We start from the raw sequence: 19,763 nt of genomic DNA on the forward strand, positions 1-19,763 counted from the left end.
GCCTTCCGCCACTCCTAACATTATACTACCGCCAGGGTCTGGCTAGTGATGGCAGATCAGCAGCAACTCATGCAGTTTATACGGCAGCTTGAGAACCGCTTAGTTACTTGTTGTGAGTTCATTCTCCCCTTCACCTTTGATGTCTGATGAACTCCCTCTGCTGGTGAAGAGAGGTAGTGAAATTGATTGGGATGGGAAGAACCTGTCATCTGAACAGGCGGAGTGTGATTGGACATCTGGAATTTCTGAGAGGATATAAGGCAGCCGACGCCCTGCAGGGCTGCTGGTGATCCTTTCTGCTCTGAGTTCTTGCATCCAGCTTAGTTCCTGTCTACTAAAAGCTAAGTTTTTGCCCTGCTGTTATTCCATGAGATTTTGTCTGGTTTACTTAGTGTTTGTATTCAGCCAGTCCTGGTTGGGAGTGGCCGAATTCCATTTTTGTCTCTGATCAGTTGATCTCTTTGCTCTGTTTTCAGAATATACCTGAGTGCTGATATAGTGATTTTGAAGTCTAGCGACTTCAGGGCCTTTTTCCCTATCAGACGGTTGGGACATTTTTGGTAGGGTTTTTTGCGGATTACAGCCTGCATCTTTTCTGTCCTGTCCTATCTAGTTAGTTGGGCCCCATCGTTTGCTCAGCCTGTCTTTCTGTCTGTGTTTGTGTTTTCATCTGTTTTTCACCGACAATACATGTTGGGGGCTGTCTATTGCTTTGGGGTCTGCTCTGGGGCAGTTTAGATTTCCCTTTCCTTCTTTAGGCTTATGTAGTTCTCCGGCTGTGACGAGGGGTCTAGGGCACCGTAGGAACCCCCCACGGCTACTGTTAGTTGTGGTGTATAGGATCAGGGGTCTGCAATCCGATAGCTACCAACCTCTCCGGTTTTCTGGACTTAGCTTGTATTTTTGTTTTCTCCTCCTCCGGTGACTCATTCATAACAGAATCACCAGCCATACCGCAGATTTTAGGGTGCTCAATAGCAGGAAAGAATTGTAAAAAGAAAAAAAAAAAAAAGTGTCAGAATATTTTTTTTTTTTTTATGTATATTTTTTCCTCTATTTCTCTGAGGCCGTAGGGGGAATTTTTTCTCATTGGAGATTAAGCAATTGTCTGATCGTGTGGAGCAGCTTACTCTGAAGTGCGGGGAATTTCCACCTATCTTGCTCATTCACATGCTGCTGAACCAAAGATCCCTACTCCTGATGTGTTTTTTGGGGATCGGTCTAAATTTCTGAATTTTAAGAATAATTGTAAATTATTTTTTGCCTTGAAGCCTAACTCATCGGGGAGCTCCGCGCAGCAGGTTAAAATTGTCATCTCTTTGCTGCGCGGCGATCCCCAGGATTGGGCATTTTCTTTGAAACCTGATGATCCTATTCTGACTGATGTGAATGCATTTTTTCAGGCCTTGGGGTTGTTGTATGATGAACCTACTGCTATTGATCAGGCTGAAAAGGCCCTGTTGGCATTGAGCCAGGGTCAGGATTCTGAAGAGTTGTACTGTCAAAAATTCCGAAAGTGGGCGGTCCTTACTACCTGGAATAATGGTGCCTTGGCAGCTCTCTTTCGGAAGGGTTTGTCAGAAACCGTAAAAGATACTATGGTGGGATTTCCTGTTCCCTCTGGTCTTGACGATTCTATGTCATTAGCCATTCAGGTTGATCAGCGTTTGCGTGAACGCAAAACTGCACGAGAGGTGTTGCCACCTGTTGAACAAATGTCTGAACCTATGCAATGTGATAGAGTTTTGTCTAGGGCGCAACGTCAGGAGTTCAGAAGGCGTAATAAGCTGTGTTTTTTCTGTGGAGATGCCTCTCATATTATTTCTGTCTGCCCTAAACGAGAGAAACGTTTTGCACACACATTTGCTGTGGGTGGTGTTCAACCTAAGTTTCTTCTGGCAATTACTCTGATCTGCTCCCTGTCCACATTTTCCACTAAGGCTTTTGTGGATTCGGGAGCAGCTCTGAACCTGATGGACTTGGATTTTGCTAAACGTTGTGGGCTTCCTATGACACCTCTGCGGACGCCTATCCCTTTGAGGGGTATTGATGCTACTCCTTTGGTGAAGAATAAACCTCAGTTTTGGACCCAGGTGGTAATGCGGGTAGCCCCAGACCATCAAGAAAATTGCAGATTTTTGGTGTTGCATAATTTGCATGATACCATCGTTCTGGGGTTTCCCTGGTTGCAAATCCATAATCCAGTTTTGGATTGGAAATCTGTGTCTGTGGTGAGTTGGGGTTGTCGGTGTGCCCTTAGTGACGCTCCTATTTTCTCCACCTCTCCCCAGTCTCATGATGTTCCTGACTATTTGGCTGATTTTTATGATGTATTTAGTGAGAATGAGTCTGCGTCTTTGCCTCCTCATAGGAGTTATGACTGTGCAATTGAGCTGAGCCCTGGGTGTAAAGTTCCCAAGGGTCGACTTTTCAATTTATCTGTACCTGAGCACGAGGCTATGCGATCATATATTAAGGAGTCGTTGGAGAAGGGTCATATTAGACCATCCTCTTCACCCTTAGGTGCTGGGTTTTTTTTTGTGGCCAAGAAAGATGGTTCATTAAGGCCTTGTATTGACTATCGTTCCCTCAACAAAATTACTGATAAATATCAGTATCCATTACCCCTGATTTCTGATCTATTCTCCAGAGTTAAAGGTGCTTGCTGGTTTACCAAGCTTGACCTCAGGGGGGCGTATAATCTTATTCGCATTAAGCAGGGGGATGAATGGAAGACGGCGTTTAATACTCCGGAGGGACATTTTGAGTACCTGGTGATGCCTTTTGGGCTCACTAATGCCACTTCTGTCTTCCAGTGCTTCATGAATGATATATTCCGAGACTTTGTGGATAGGTTTTTGATCATCTATCTGGATGATATTTTGATCTTTTCCAGGGATTGGGACTCATGTGGAACATGTTCGGACTGTGTTCCGGATTTTGAGGGAGAATTCCCTGTATGTCAAGGGATCGAAATGCCTTTTTGGTGTACAGAGGATTTCATTTTTGGGATTTATTTTGTCTCCGTCAACTATTGAAATGGACCCGGCCAAGGTACAGGCCATTTATGATTGGGTTCAGCCCACTTCTTTGAAGGCCCTCCAGAAGTTTTTGGGTTTTGCTAATTTTTATCGTAAATTTATAGCTAATTTTTCTGGTATTGCCAAACCATTGACTGATTTGACTAAGAAGGGGGCTGATGTGCTGAATTGGTCTCCGGAGGCTGTTTCTTCTTTTCAGGAGCTGAAGCGAAGGTTCACTTCTGCTCCGGTTTTGCGGCAACCTGATGTCTCACTCCCGTTTCAGGTAGAGGTGGACGCTTCTGAGATTGGTGCAGGAGCTGTTTTGTCCCAAAAAGATCCTGTAACATCTAAAATGAATCCCTGTGCTTTCTTTTCCCGAAAGTTCTCCCCATCCGAACGTAACTATGATGTGGGGAATCGGGAACTGTTAGCCATGAAATTTGCATTTGAGGAGTGGAGACATTGGTTGGAGGGAGCTAAACATCAAGTCGTGGTCCTTACTGACCACAAGAATTTGATTTACCTGGAGTCGGCCAAATGCTTGAATCCTAGACAGGCTAGGTGGGCCTTGTTTTTCACACGTTTTGATTTTGTGGTCTCTTTTCTTCCGGGCACTAAGAATGGCAAGGCAGACGCCCTCTCTAGGAGTTTCTTTGCTGATTCTCCTATTGTGACCAAGCCTGCTACCATCTTAGGTGAGGGGTTAGTTCTTTCTGCCATCTCGCCCGATTTGAGACGTGTTCTGGAAGAGTTTCTGGAGGACAAACCTGAGCGTTGTCCCATTGGAAAATTGTATGTTCCTGACCAGTGGAGGAAGAGAGTAATGTCTGAAGTTCATTGCTCCGCATTGGCTGGTCATCCAGGTATTTTTGGTACTAGAGATTTGGTGAGTTGGTCTTTTTGGTGGCCCGCCTTGTCTCGTGATGTCAGGAATTTTGTGCAGTCCTGTGGGACTTGCTCCCGGTCTAAACCTTGTTCTCTCTCTAGTGGGTTGTTGATGCCTTTGCCGGTGCCCAGGAGACCATGGACCCATATTTCAATGGATTTTATCTCTGATATGCCTGTCTCTTAGAGAATGACTGTTATTTGGGTGATTTGTGATAGATTCTCTAAGATGGTCCATCTTGTACCACTCCCTAAGTTGCCATCTTCCTCAGAGTTGGTGCCCTTGTTTTTGCAACAGGTGGTTCGCTTGCACGGGATTCCTGAGAACATTGTATCTGACAGAGGAGTTCAGTTTGTTTCTAGATTTTGGAGGACTTTCTGTTCCAAGCTGGGAATTTAGTTGTCCTTCTCCTCTGCGTTTCACCCTCAGACCAATGGTCAGACGGAGAGAACAAACCAGACTTTGGAGTCATATTTGAGATGTTTTATTTCTGCTGATCAGGATGATTGGGTTTCATTTTTGCCCTTGGCCGAATTTGCTTTAAATAATAGAGCTAGTTCTGCCACTTTGATGTCACCTTTTTTTTGTAACTTTGGGTTTCATCCTCGATTCTCTTCAGGGCAGGTGGAGTCTTCTGCCTGCCCAGGTGTTGACACTGTGGTGGAGAGAATGCAGCAGATTTGGGACCAAGTGGTGGATAAGTTGCCTCTTTCCCAGGAAAAGGCCCAGCGGTTTTCCAACCGGCATAGGACCATTGGTCCCCGGTTTAAGGTGGGTGATATGGTTTGGTTGTCATCAAAGAATATCTCTATGAAGGTGGCTTCTCCAAAGTTTAAACCTAGATTTATTGGACCTTACAAGATTTTGGAGATTCTTAATCTAGTCTCTTTTTGATTGGCTCTTCCTGTTACATTCAAGATCCATTACGTGTTTCATAAGTCTCTGTTAAAGAGGTTTGTTGAGCCAGTAGTTCCTGTGGTGGCACCTCCTGACCCTGTATTGGTTGAAGATAATGTGGAATAGGAGGTTGAGAAGATACTGGATTCTCGCCTGGCTTGACGGAGACTCCAGTATTTGGTTAAATGGAAGGGATATGGCCAGGAGGATAATTCTTGGGTCCCTGCATCCGATATTCATATTCATGCCGAAAGATTGGTTCGTGCTTTTCATTGGGCCCATCCTGATTGCCCTGGTAGCGTGACCCCTCCTCAAGGGGGAGGTACTGTTGTGAGTTCATTCTCCCCTTCACCTTTGATGTCTGATGAACTCCCTCTGCTGGTGAAGAGAGGTAGTGAAATTGATTGGGATGGGAAGAACCTGTCATCTGAAGGCGGAGTGTGATTGGACATCTGGAATTTCTGAGTGGATATAAGGCAGCCGACGCCCTGCAGGGCTGCTGGTGATCCTTTCTGCTCTGAGCTCTTGCATCCAGCTTAGTTCCTGTCTACTAAAAGCTAAGTTTTTGCCCTGCTGTTATTCCATGAGATTTTGTCTGGTTTACTTAGTGTTTGTATTCAGCCAGTCCTGGTTGGGAGTGGCTGAATTCCTTTTTTGTCTCTGATCAGTTGATCTCTTTGCTCTGTTTTCAGAATATACCTGAGTGCTGATTTTGAAGTCTAGCGACTTCAGTGCCTTTTTCCCTATCAGACGGTTGGGACATTTTTGGTAGAGTTTTTTGCGGATTGCAGCCAGCATCTTTTCTGTCCTGTCCTATCTAGTTAGTTGGGCCCCATCGTTTGCTCAGCCTGTCTTTCTGTCTTCATCTGTTTTTCACCGACAATACATGTTGGGGGCTGTCTATTGCTTTGGAGTCTGCTCTGGGGCAGTTTAGATTTCCCCTTTCCTTCTTTAGGCTTATGTAGTTCTCCGGCTGTGACGAGGGGTCTAGGGCACCGTAGGAACCCCCCACGGCTACTGTTAGTTGTGGTGTATAGGATCAGGGGTCTGCAATCCGATAGCTACCAACCTCTCCGGTTTTCTGGACTTAGCTTGTATTTTTGTTTTCTCCTCCGGTGACTCATTCATAACAGTTACTCTTGAAAAGGCTCTTGCCGTTGCAAAAACTACTGATGCTGCTGTACAGGCTCTAACTGATGCGGTAGGCCGTATGTCCGTGTCCACCCTCGCACCGACAGTCACCCGCCTCCCATTACCCGATAAGTTTTCTGGGGATGGTGCCTCTTGTAGGGGCTTCATCAGCCAGTGCTCAATCCACCTGGAGCTTCTGGCCGTGCAATTCCCTACGGAACGGGCCAAGGTGGCATTTGCTATTTCCCTACTGTCGGGCAAGGCCTTGGAATGGGCTACACCTTTGTGGGAGCGCGGTGACCCTGATATTCGGACCGCAGGTCACCTGTTAATGGCTATCAAGCAGGTTTTCCTCGGCCCACTGGTCACGCACGACACGTCTCTGCAGTTACTCGCTCTTACTCAGGGATCCCTCTCGGTTAGCCAGTATGCCGTCTGTTTTCGGACACTGGAGTCCGATTTGGAATGGTCCGACTAGGCCCTGATTCCCGTTTTTTGGCGAGGGCTAGCGGAGCATGTCAAGGATGCTCTCTCTACTAGAGAGATCCGCACTACCTTGGAGGAGCTAATTTCTGTCTCCTCACGTATTGACCTCCGTTTTTCGGAGTGCGGTATGGAGCGTGCGCACTCCAAGCGGAGAGATAGTCCGGCTCTCAAATTTTTTGAGCCTCTGGAGCTGCCTGAGCCAGAGGTTCTACCCCCAGAGCCCATGGAGGTGTCTTGTACCAGTTTTGATACAGCTCCGGCTCAAGTTTCCATTTGCGGTTGTCATCATGTGTGTGCTGCTTCTCAGGAAGCCAGCTCCCCGCAATGGTCAGACTCTGAGCCGGTCGACGAGACCTTTGTCCCTCCTCATCTTAGGGCTCAGGTCCTTGCATGGGCACACGCGTCCAATGCGCATAACCATCGGGGCTATATGCAAACTACGAAGCTGTTAGCCGGCGCGTATTGGTGGCCCCACAGGGCTTGGGACATCAAAAGATTTATTCAGGCCTGTGCCTCATGTGCTCAGGATAGCCTTCCTAGACAGAGAGTGGTGACGGTCGCCGACTCTCGGCGGCGCTCTGTTCCTTCGCCTGCTCCCGCTATCTCCCAGGTGTCCCTTCTGAAACCTGGTGACCTTGCCTCCACTGACGCCTTCCATGTGTCCCGGTTCACTGTATCACCCACCAGGACACCAAGCTCGCCTTTGGGCGAGTTTGAGCCCTATGCCACTGTAGGGCACAGGCTTATGGTCCGGAAGGCTCAGGGAGGGGGGCCCTAGGAGGGGGGGTAATGTTAGGAGTCAGATTTCTGCCTCTCCTTTGCTGAAATCTAGATCCTCACATTCTGCAGTCTCCTGCTCCTCATCTGCTGTAGAGGAGACTGCAGAGGAGATTGCCTTGCGGCAACTCTCTCCAGAGGCTAAGTCCTCTTCTCCTGCATCTGAGCATGCTCATGGGACGAACTCCCATTGGAGTTCGGGAGTCAGGTGTTCAGGTCCTGTGTCGGATCCCATTGGCTCCTCTTGGAGACCTGGAGATTTCCGGAAGGTCCCGTTCGCTATAAAAAGCGCGCATGGCTGTTCCGCCATGCGCTAGTATAGCCATACTGCTGCTGTATGTTTGTTTGATGGATGCATGGACTGGTGAATGACTCATTGGAAACCCCTACCCTCTGATACTATGTTTGTGAGAGTGCCTGTGTTATTGCCAGTATCAGTGCCAGCGCGCTATTGCTCCATCGCCTCAGCAGCCTAGCGTCAGCATTGCGCCTGCTAGTTAGCAGTGTCATTGCAGCGGCTCTGTTCTTGTCGCGCTGCAGTTGCAGCTTTGCGTGCGGTTGCGAAGCTCTACACCAGATCCTTGTCGGTAGGTCTAGATGGAGTAAGTACCACCATCTAGTGCTACTCCTGTGACCAGATACCACGGGTGCAGCGCTGTAGTTCTGTGACCTAAACAGACTCAGCGTTTTTGTGTTTATTGTTGTTTCTAGGACTCTGTGAGTTCAACAGAGTCTGTGCAGTGCACATTGGGTGCAGTTAACCCAGTGCACACTACCACCAGATTGCTCTATCGTCACCTAGCAGCAGTTTTTACATCCTCTGCACGGTGGACCCCGAGTGGCGAAGGCACTTTATTTATATTTTTATTTAGTGCCTTCCGCCACTCCTAACAGAAAGCTGCCAAATGAAGAATAGGTTATAGCCTGCCTAACCCAATGAGCAATGATGGTCAAATAAGGCAAGCTGAAGCAAAGAATAAAAAGGAAAGCCACCAAATGGAGAATAGGATACAGGAATCCTGAGGGGTATACCTGATCCCATGGAAGCAAGGGGGCAGGCTGAGAATCAAGTCAGGAATAGTACTGATTCAAAAGATGCATGTGGGGAAAAGGCAGTCATGATGGGTGGTTGTAGTGAGAGAAGGAATGCGGGGATAAAACCCATGCGTATCGCTGCAGCACAGCTTCATCCAGGGGAAGTCAATAAGTATATTTGTAAAATGCTACAAAAGAAACAAAAATATACAGAACTGATGCATTTCGGAATTACACCTCCATATTCATAGCTCTGAATAAGGAATTGTAATTCAGATGTCTGAATATCTGTGTTCCTTTTGCGATTTCTAACATTTGGATGAATATAACTTTTTAAGAAAGTCTCCATTTTTGTTGCTCTAATCCAGCCACTGAGTACCCAGGATGAATGAGTTGCAGGTGTGCTAAGCTGTTCTTTCCTTGCCTTGCACACATATACGAGACAACAAGAGAAAATACAGCACTTCTGGTAAATTGGTGCCAAAGTAGCATCCTATCCTGTGATACCATAGCATTTGGCACTCAAAATGCGATGAGAAACTGAAATATATTTCATGACAGCAATTAAATGATTATTAATAATAATAATAATAATAATGAAATAATTCAGAAGCCAAAATTAATTCAGACTTCCAGATCACACACCAGTATTATTTCATACACCAAAGCAGACCCCTAAATAAATTTGGACCTCAGGAAAAGGTAGTAGTTTTGATAGAATCCCTCTGTCGTAGATGTAGCAGAAGTCATAAAGCTAAGCTGTGTATAACCCCGCCCACATCCCTGTGTGCACTGTACTTTGTCAGCTAGCTGCTAAATCAGTTTTGGGGGCGAGGTTACACTGATTAGCCAGACTGGCCTGCACGAGGCATCTAGTCCTTCAGTGATAATCTTCTGTTTATGTTGAAACTATAGCACACAGCCTAGCCAGTGACACATCGCTGGAATCAGGCTCACTTATCCTACATTACGCTGCTCTCAGATTACGTAGCAAACGTCTGCTAACAGACTCCCTTTATGGGGTGGAAAATACTTGCCTTGCCCCTAGCTCCACACACTACGCCTGTGCATGGGAAATATGACAGAGTCGCTTTAAGGGGCATCAGAGTTATCATGGTCCCCGCGTAACAATTAATCATGGTGGGCTTCATTGATGACATGGTATTTGCAATGCTATCAGGGTACACTGAACTCAGAAAAATAGTCGATATGGAGCCTATAAAAAGTCATACAGACAATAGCAATAATAAATTCAGGGTCCATATAGCCACATGGTGATTATAATGTCTGATATACTCTTAGCTTTTTTCTTTCGAAAACATTGGGAATAGTAGGGGGCTCTATCACTGAGTAATGCAGGGTCTCCGATTAATCATGCACTATGCCTGCACGGATTTGGCCCATGGTTATAATTACATGATCTTTATATAAAAATATAATAAAGCTGAAATAGACATATCACAGAGTCACATCTTCTACAGCAAGTGCCGACATGACCGAAATCGGGGAAATCCCTGTAATTACGCTCCATGGCATAAAACGCTGCAGACACTGCCTAGTAACAATGTGACTGGCTGCAGACAGAGGGCTGTAATTGGTGATTATCGCATCGGACGGTAACCTACATTGCACTTTTCTGCCTCCTCTGTCTCTAGGCAATTCCCCGTCACTAATGGATTTTGTCCTTTGTTTTGCAGATCAGTGGCAGAGAGCATCTAATCAATAATCCCCTTAGCCGGCTAATTCTGCTCCTTGTTTCTATGCTGCTCTTCTCCTCCTCCGCCAGACGCCAGCACTGTTTATGTCGCCGGATCACCGGATTTTCCTATCCTACCGTACTGTGCTATATCTGGTGTAGTAATTCAGAATGACAAAAAATATACAAAAAAAAGACAGTGGTGTGAAAAAAGTACTTGCCGGCACGTCATACCAAAGACGTAATATTTATAGTCATCAGATATACTGATGACAGCGTGGTGCCGGCACACAGTGTTTCCATCCTCTCCCTTTTAGTGCCTATCTTTTATTGTTACTGCCTTTTTCATGATCGGAGAGGAGGCTGCGCACTGCTATGGGAGTCACAGCTAAAGCTAAAATCTTATATTGAGTCTTAAGAGTAGCCGTTGTTTTAATCTTTATTTTATAAACTGATAGTACACATGAGAATAACCAACTTTGTAATATGTCTTATCAGAGAAACCCTCTTCTTTTTACTCATGGAAAAATTGGAACAGAGGGAACGTTGTACTTTCTAAATATCTTAGAATCCCAGAGTATATAGAAAAAAAGTGGCAATAAATATGGGGTCCAGTGACCCAAGGAGGTAAAATAAAATATATGGATCAAATAATCATAAACGGGTGAGTCAAAACATTACAGAAAGGCGACAGCGGCCATAAGGATAGTGCCACCCCAGATAAAGGCAGACCGTTGAAACGTGCGTTTGGGTGGGCATCATCTCGGCATGAAACAACTATTTATGGGTATGTGTTTACCTTCATATACTCTCTATATACCAGCTATGATTTCTCTTGGCTAGGGCTCCAATCATCTCGTATCATACATGCTCTACTGATATACCATATTAACACCCATGTGGCCATTTTTTTCTCTCTTATAGTGCACTGTCATTTCTTACATTCAGTGAGCTCAGACATTTCTATACCTAATTATTGCACTTATTTTGCATATATCTCTGTTTCCCACTGTCCTATTTTACTGGTCACCTTGCTCTTCATATTCATTGATTCATATTATGCATTTGACGGACCCCATCTTGAACTTTGTGACCCATGTTTTTTGTCTGGGTTTGGTTAATGGGAGAACATTGCCTGCCTGACCACATTCTGCCAGTTGTGGAGTTTGGTGGAGGAGGGATAATACTATATGGCTGTTCTCCCATGGTTGGCCTAGTCTCCTTAGTTCCAGTGAAGGGAAATCTTGATGGTTTAAGACATTTTGGACCTTTATTTGCTTGAAACTTTGTGGGAACAGACTGGGGAAAGCCCTTTTTTTTATTCCCCAAGATTGTGCCCCAGGGCCACACGGTCCATAAAGGCATGGCTGTGTAACAGGGGCCAGGATAGTAGTCATGGCGAGGGGCTACTGCTGCTCCAACACACCCTGGTGCCCTGCTGCATTAATAAAGTGTCCCTTCTTGTCTGTGTTGTGTGTGCGGTGCAATTCACCCACCTGTGGGTTGGAGTTCTCAGGTTGCAGAATTCTCGTTTTCTTCAGCAACACGCAAAGATTCTCAAAGTCCAAGTTCAATTCAAATATAACAACTTTACTTAGCCCATCCAGTTTTGATACAGACAGCAATCTTCACATGTTACGGACACTCCTTTCCCTGAGTTGTCCCTGGTCCTTTCTGACATGTGTTCCCGTTCTGTATCCTTCGGTACTGCAGCTCCCTGAGTAGCCGGTCTAGCTTGTTCCTGGTGCTCCCCGTCCATTTGCCCCATACTGAGCGAAAAGAAAGGATGCCGCTGCCAATCCCTCTCAGACCGTAGGTCTCAGACATCACGGGAGTTTCTCATAAACCTAGCCACTATTTCTCTCATGCTACTCAGATCTGCTCGTGCTCATATGTCTGATCACTCGTAGGGCCTGGACTGATGAGCCTCTGTCATGACTTGTCAGTTCTGCAACACTTCACTAACTGATTTACCTCAGGAAGAACTCTCCTCACCCTTTCACTAGCTCCTTCCACTAGCTAACATCCTATTGCTTAGCTCTTTACTATTTTCACCCACTCTAAACTCCTACTCTATAGTGCCCCCTACTGTCCTAAGTCCTATTTTAACCCTATTTCTATCCCTAACCCATAAAGGTACATAACTTACACAATGCAGTACATTGCTTGGCACAATAATATACAATCAAACAATACCACATGACACATTACATGTAAAACGTACCCGGTTTCACAAAGAAGGTACGCACAGGGATGCTGGGCACGAACCAGCCTCCAGCATACCCTCTACACTTGTAGTAGTTTGGTGTAGAAGAACTGCCCAGAGCCCTGACCTCAACATTTTTGAATACCTTTGGGATGAACTAGACGAAGACCTTTGGGATATTGTCCACCATCAGTGTCCGATTTCGCAAATACTCTTCTCGATATTTTGGCACAAATTCCAGCAGACACATGAATTTAGAATGGGATGTCGTTAAGTGTCCCATGTGTAGATGTCCCAGTCCTTTTGTATATATATTGTATATGTATTGGGGTGGTGGGATTTGAACATGTGAGCATGGATTAATTTGTTATTTTATAATATTTCCTGGCTTTGACCAATTATTTTATTCAGTTGGATAACCCCTTATGCCCAATTGATTGGTCCCTGTAATATTACTATTATATTTGGCACAGATCACTGTTAAAAGATTTGGAACATCATGTTCCTCTGCCTCTTTGCTCACACGTACACTACTGTACAGTCATGGCCAAAAGTTTTGAGAATGACACAAATATTATATTTTCACATGATCTGCTGCCCTCTGATTTTTATGTGTGTTTGTCAGATGTTTTTATCACATACAGAAATATAATTGCAACAATATTATGAGTAACAAAAGGTTATATTGACAGAATGAGTTAATGCAGCAAGTCAATATTTGCAGTGTTGACCCTTCTTCTTCAGGACCTCTGCAATTCTCCCTGGCATGCTCTCAATCAACTTCTGGATCAAATCCTGACTGATAGCAGTCCATTCTTGCAAAATCAATGCTTTTATTTTGTCTGAATTTGAAGGTTTTTGTTTGTCCACCCGTCTCTTGATGATTGACCACAAGTTCTCAATGGGATTAAGATCTGGGGAGTTTCCAGGCCATGGTCCCAAAATCTCTATGTTTTGTTCCCTGGGCCATTTAGTTATCACCTTTGCTTTATGGCAAGGTGCTCCATCATGTTCAAAAAGGCATTGTTGATCGCCAAACTGCTCTTGGACGGTTGGGAGAAGTTGCTCTCGGAGGACATTCTGGTACCATTCTGTATTCATGGCTGTGTTTTTAGGTAAGACTGAGAGAGAGCCCATTCCCTTGGCTGAGAAGCAACCCCACACATGAATGGTTTCAGGATGCTTGACAGTTGGCATGAGACAAGACTGGTGGTAGCGCTCACCTCGTCTTCTCCGAATAAGCCGTATTCCAGATGTCCCAAACAATCGAAAAGGGGATTCATCAGAGAAAATGACTTTACCCCAGTCCTCAGCAGTCCACTCTCTGTACCTCTTGCAGAATATCAGTCTGTCCATGATGTTTTTTCTGGAGAGAAGTGGCTTCTTTGCTGCCCTCCTTGAGACCAGGCCTTGCTCCAAGAGTCTCCGCCTCACAGTGCGTGCAGATGCACTCACACCTGCCTGCTGCCATTCCTGAGCAAGCTCTGCACTGCTGGTAGCCCGATCCCGCAGCTGAAACACTTTTAAGAGACGGTCCTGGCGCTTGCTGGTCTTTCTTGGGCGCCCTGGAGCCTTTTTGGCAACAAGGGAAACTCTCTTCTTGAAGTTCTTGATGATGCGATAGATTGTTGACTGAGGTGCAATCTTTCTAGCTGCGATACTCTTCCCTGTTAGGCCATTTTTGTGCAGTGCAATGATGACTTCACGTGTTTCTTTAGAGATAACCATGGTTAACAGAAGAGAAACAATGATGCCAAGCACCAGCCTCCTTTTAAAGTGTCCAGAGGTGTCATTCTTACTTAATCATGACAGATTGATCTCCAGCCCTGTCCTCATCAACACCCACACCTGTGTTAATGGAGCAATCACTGAAACGATATTAGCTGGTCCTTTTAAGGCAGGGCTGCAATGATGTTGAAATGTGTTTTGGGGGATAAAGTTCATTTTCTAGGCAAATATTGACTTTGCAAGTAATTGCTGTTAAGCTGATCACTCTTTATAACATTCTGGAGTATATGCAAATTGCCATTAGAAAAAATGAAGCAGTAGACTTTGTAAAAATTAATATTTGTGCCATTCTCAAAACTTTTGGCCATGACTGTATAGTACAGCAGTGTTGTTCCCCAAAAAGCAAGAAAAGTTTCCATGGACAAATAGCAGCTTCACAATGGGATCCACAGAGTCTCATGGTTGTAAGGTTGAAGGTAGAAATAAGGCATTTGGGTTTAAGCTAGAACAAATACATTGAACCAAATGAATGAAAGGCAGATGCTAATTGCCCCATAATAGGGGGAAAAACTCCTGACTCCACATATGGGAATCAGACTATGTCACTGAATCGATGCCCCATCACAGAATTTAGAACCAATAACCTGTAATATTATGTTTCAAGAAAGGCATGCAGGCCCTCCTTGTACTTTTGTAGTGAATTAACTATTACATCATGTGGCCGAGTTTCCCATAGTTTCACTGCTTTTAGGCTAGGTTCAGATTTGCGGATGTCAGAGCTGCGTAGGTCTGCGTAGTTCCTCCGTAAAGCTCCGCCCACTGCCACACCTCCTTTCAGCTCCACCTACGTCTGCATGCGGCCTGCGTACCTATCTTTAACATTGGGTATGCAGGCCATGCGGATGTATGCTGATGCGTTCGCATGCGTCGTTTTGACGCTGCACAACCGCAACAAAATGCAACATGTTGCGTTCAATGCAGGCCACCGCAGCGTTGAAACGACGCATGCGGACGCATCTGTATACATCCGCATGGCCTGCGTACCCAATGTTAAAGATAGGTACGCAGGCCGCATGCAGACGTAGGCGGAGCTGAACGGAGGCGGTGCGGCAGTGGGCGGAGCTTCACAGAGGCACTACGCAGCCCTCCGCAGCTCTGACATCTGCAAATCTGAACCTAGCCTTACAGTAAAGAATCTGCATCTGTGATTATGCCTAAACCGTCTTTCCTACAGATGTAGAGGATGCCTCCTTGTCCACCTTACAGGCCTAAGTGTAAAAAGTTCATTAGAAAGGTCTTGGTACTGTCCCCCCATATATTTGTACATAGTAACAAGATCACCCCTAAGCCTTCGTTTTTCCATACTGAAGAACCCAAAGTTTAATAACCTGTCTTCGTATTGCATCCACCTATTCCCTTAATAACCTTTGCTGCTCTTCTGTGCACTTGCTCTAGTTCAGCTATGTCCTCCATATACACTGGAAACCAAAATTGTACACAGTAATCCAATTAATTTGTGTATGACATAATTGATGCTAAAACTCTGCTGTTCCCTCTACTGTTCTTGGTTGAGTTGGAGGTCGTAAGAGCTGGAACCTGTAGTACTGTCTGCACTATAATACAGTGGGTACGGAAAGTATTCAGACCCGTTTAAATTTCCATTCCCAAGAAGACTCATGGCTGTACTAGCGCCAAAGGGTGCGTCTACTCAATATTGAGCAATAAGACCATGTGATATTTCGTATTTGTTTTTTAATAAATTTGAAAAAATTTCTACATTTCTGTTTTTTTTCGGTCAAGATGGGGTGCAGAATGTACATTAATGAGAAAAAATGAACATTTTTGAATTTACCAAATGGCTGCAATGAAACAAAGAGTGAAAAATTTAAAGGGGTCTGAACACTTTCCGTACCCACTGTATATTGGATAAGTAATTCAATTCATTTGGATTAATGTTGTGCCACTCATCTATAGAGTCATTTTCGCATTGTAATGATTACACCTCAGCAGAATGTGACTGGCTCCATTAGAAGGCCTTGAGGTCCATCGGGTACTTCTGGTATCCATCCTATAGCAGACACGCGGAGCACTGTGATTTGTGCTATGTGAACAGTGCTCAAGCCATCCCTTTATGAGTACACCTATCACATGATTCATGCTGTCCAAACCAAGAATGACATAATCTGACACCAGTTTAAACATACATTGGCTGACTTGCCAGATCTGGTCTCTGAATTATATGACACATGGTTCGGATATCATGAATCATGTGACAGGTTCCCTTCAAAAGGAATCTGTCAGCATGTTTTTGCAATTAAATCTAAGAGCAGCATAATGTAGGGGCAGAGAGCCTGACCAGGGATGTGTCAGCTGTGTGCAGTAGTTTCAGTACAATCAGTGTTTTATCACCAGATTATCACTGAAGGACTATGTAACCCCGCCCCCTACCACTGATTGGCAGTTTGTGTACACAGGAAGCTTCCAGTCAGTGATGAGGGCGGGATTATGCACAGCTCAGAATTCTGACCACTGCTACATCTATAGGGAAAACAGGGATTCTATTAAAACTTCAGTAAGTGATACATCACTAGAATCAGGCTCACTGCCCCATCATCAGATTACATAGCAAAAAACTGCTGGCAGGTTCCCTTTAACATTTACATAATAAATAACAATTATAAAAAACAAAAAAAAATATTTTTGGAAGAAAACATTTTATTTTCATTTTTTTTCTTCAAAGAAAGAAAAAGCAATATAAATATTATTGTATAAAACGTGAGTGTAATACATTGACATTAGTCTATACTACTATAAGAAGGGTGAAAGCATATTTATAATCAAAGTACAGGTCAGAAATAGACACAATGAAAAGACAGATGGGTTTAATGTACATTTATATCACAAACCACACAGAAAGGTACAGGAGGAATTAAAGTACTGCAGTCCACAAGTTATATACAGGGATGAAAGGATCACGGAAATACTAGATTACAATACCAGCTATACTACAATGAAGGTTTTGCTGTAAAGTAAAGAACTAAAAATTAAAAAAAAAAAATCATCCACCACTAAACGACTTGTGTGACCGCCCTATTCAATAGTGTTACAAGCTCTGGAAAGGGTTAATGTGGAGATACCCATAGAAAGGCTGAACTAGTGGTTGCAACCTGATGTTACAGGAGAGGCGTTGGCATAGTGTGCAGCGGTTAGTGTATGATGCTTTATATCATAGAACTGTAATTAATGCTGTTATCATCGTCAAGCAGCAAGCACGAGATACAACGCTTTACTGCTCAAGGCATCGGAACATCGGATCTGCCTCCAAAATATCCTCCAGCAGAAATTCAAGAAATAATCAATATAATACGAACCATTTTCTCATATGCATTGCAAAAAAATAGGATTAATCGTTGCCCTTTTTGAGATAAAAGATAATATGTAAGTGAAACCTAAAAATCATCCTACCATACGTCACATGTAAAAGAAAGAAAAAAAAACACAGAAATGCAAAATTAATAAAGAGGAAATCTATATATTTCTTTTCATTTTAAATATCTGAAATGTTATTTATCGTCATTTTGTTTGTTCTATCTTTATTTTTTTTATTTTTCTGATGTCACCTCATCAAGACGTTTGATTTTTTTTTTTTAATCAGCTCTGTGTCCTTGAAAGCTGTGATTTGATTTATGAATATTTATATTTTTTTTACAATTATGTAAAGTGATAAAACCCTTTGCGTCAATCTTTTTTGTAGTTTATTTATTTTTTTTTTTAGACCAAAAATGGCACCTTGGAAATTCTAATTTTTTAAAATCTATATATCTGGCCTGCATTAAACAAGCTTACTTTTTTATATTTCTCATTCTATATAAAGAATGCATACATTCCATGCTGGATACGTACATGCAGAAGGAAGACTATCCTGTAGAAATTATTACACATGCATACCTTGACGCAGCAAATGAAAGCGATAAATTTTCTCTTTAAGAGCTGAGAAGAATCGTAATCCTGTCCCCGTCCTAAACCGTGACTCGTAGCAAGTCGAAATCTTCTGGATCCTAGCATGTTCCAAAACATCCATTTCCCGAAAAAATGTAAAGAATGTACAGTATTTACTCTTAACCCCAAATGGTCACCCATTAACCTTGGTCCTTTCACAGACACTCTTTTCTCGGCTTCTTTTTACTATTCTTCTAAAGCCACAAATTTTGTTTTGTTTAATTATTTTTATCCAACACAATGAGTGAGAAAATAGAAGTCGCGGACGGCACCGCTATTACCATATATCAGCTGATGGTATGCGTCTGGCAGCAAGCTGTCATCCAATGCTCCTGGGTGCTTGACCTCGCAGTGATCAAATAATTGAATCCATGTGAAAAGGTCGCACTCCACAGGATGAAATATAGCTCCTTTATTGACACGTAGTTACATGTCAGGTCAGAGTAGAGTGGCAAGAGTGTTCACAAGCTGACAACGGCCGTTTCGCACAGGTCCCGTGGAAGCGCTAGAACAGTGAGAAACGGCCGTTGTCAGCTTGTGAACACTCTTGCCACTCTACTCTGACCTGACATGTAACTACGTGTCAATAAAGGAGCTATACTTCATCCTGTCGAGTGTGACCTTTTTCTTCACATGGATTTAATTATTTTTATGTTTTTGCTTTTTGAGTGTCATAAAACTCTTTCCCGAAAAGTCTAGAAAACAAATATTCTTCTACTGAAAAGGAAAACGTGTTTGTTCTCATTTCTAAAAACCAAACGTCAACTTAATTTTTTTTTTCTTCATTTTTTTAAAAAATAATTTTCTGCTAAAACAAAAAGCCACCTGGGTTAACGAAGCTTAAAGAATACGTCTCCGATGCTGATAAATTATAAATAACTGTTTAGCAATACATATATACATTGGAAGAATTTCTATAAGAATGTGGATTACTACCAGCGGGGCTGGGCTCTATGTAAAAAGAGGACATCATTGGTTAAGAAATGACGTTGCAAAATAGAAGAACCTGGCCAATAGAAAATCTTGGCGCGTTTCGACAGGGCTCAGATATCCAGTGTCCATCATCATAGGAGCTAATAGCAGAGAGGACCCTGCTACTGGCCCTGATGATGACTCATGCAACCAATTTGAACACTCTCTTCCTTTGTAGATAAGACATTGAACATCGCCCGTAGATATTTGATGGACATGTTCGTGCGGGATTCCGCGCTGTTTACAAGCAGGATTTATCTTCATTTCTTCTCCTTTTTGCCAGATTTCTTCTTGTTCCCTGAAGGTGCTCCTGCTTTTCCATCTCGTTTTCCGGCAGCGTTAGTGAGTGTTGATGTCGTTCCTGGAATGTAGATGTTTTGTCTGTAGTCTGGGACATGTTGCAGTGTGAACTGTGGTCCATAGCGAGCACTGAGGCCCATTGTACCTGTTCCTCCTGCGACAGCAGCACCTCCTTCAGCGGCTTCTGTTGGGAAGCAAAGAAATAGCGATCAGCTAAAGTATAGATAACAAGACTGTATTCTGGAACACATTCACATTAAAGGATAAGAAAAATTGATGATTGGTGTGGATCTATCCAGTAGAATCCAGACCGGTCCCAAGAATAGGGCTCTGCATAGCTGCATCTGAATGAAGCAGTGGCCAGACATGTGCACTATCACCCCATTTTTGGAGAAAGCCAACTAAATCAGTGCATAGGGGATAGCTTGAAGAGATGGGAGTAACCCCTTGAAGGGAATCTGTCACCAGGTTTATGCCACCTAATCTGAGAGAGCAGCTTAATGTAGGTTCAAAAACTCTGATTCCCGTGATGTGTCACTTACTGGGCTGCTTGCCATAGTTTTGGTAAAATCATAGTATTATCAGCAGGAAGTTATCACTAGTGATCGAGTAAAACTCTCTGCTCCA

The 19,763-nt window shown here is 43.7% G+C and overlaps 1 protein-coding gene across 1 annotated transcript in view; it reads right to left on the reverse strand.

Moving 5' to 3' along the window:
• Positions 1–16,560: 16,560 nt before the first annotated feature.
• LOC141083191 (protocadherin gamma-B1-like) overlaps positions 16,561–19,763 on the reverse strand; it is a 137,735-nt gene continuing 134,532 nt past the window's right edge. Inside the window, exon 8 of the mRNA XM_073567356.1 lies at positions 16,561–19,320. Within this exon, the coding sequence (XP_073423457.1) occupies positions 19,097–19,320 (224 nt within the window). The 3' untranslated portion in view covers positions 16,561–19,096. The remainder of the gene's footprint in view (positions 19,321–19,763) is intronic.

This window comes from Dendrobates tinctorius, unplaced genomic scaffold, assembly GCF_039654945.1.
Source record: "Dendrobates tinctorius isolate UK_male_01 unplaced genomic scaffold, ASM3965494v1 ptg000020l, whole genome shotgun sequence".
NCBI lineage: Eukaryota > Metazoa > Chordata > Amphibia > Anura > Dendrobatidae > Dendrobates > Dendrobates tinctorius.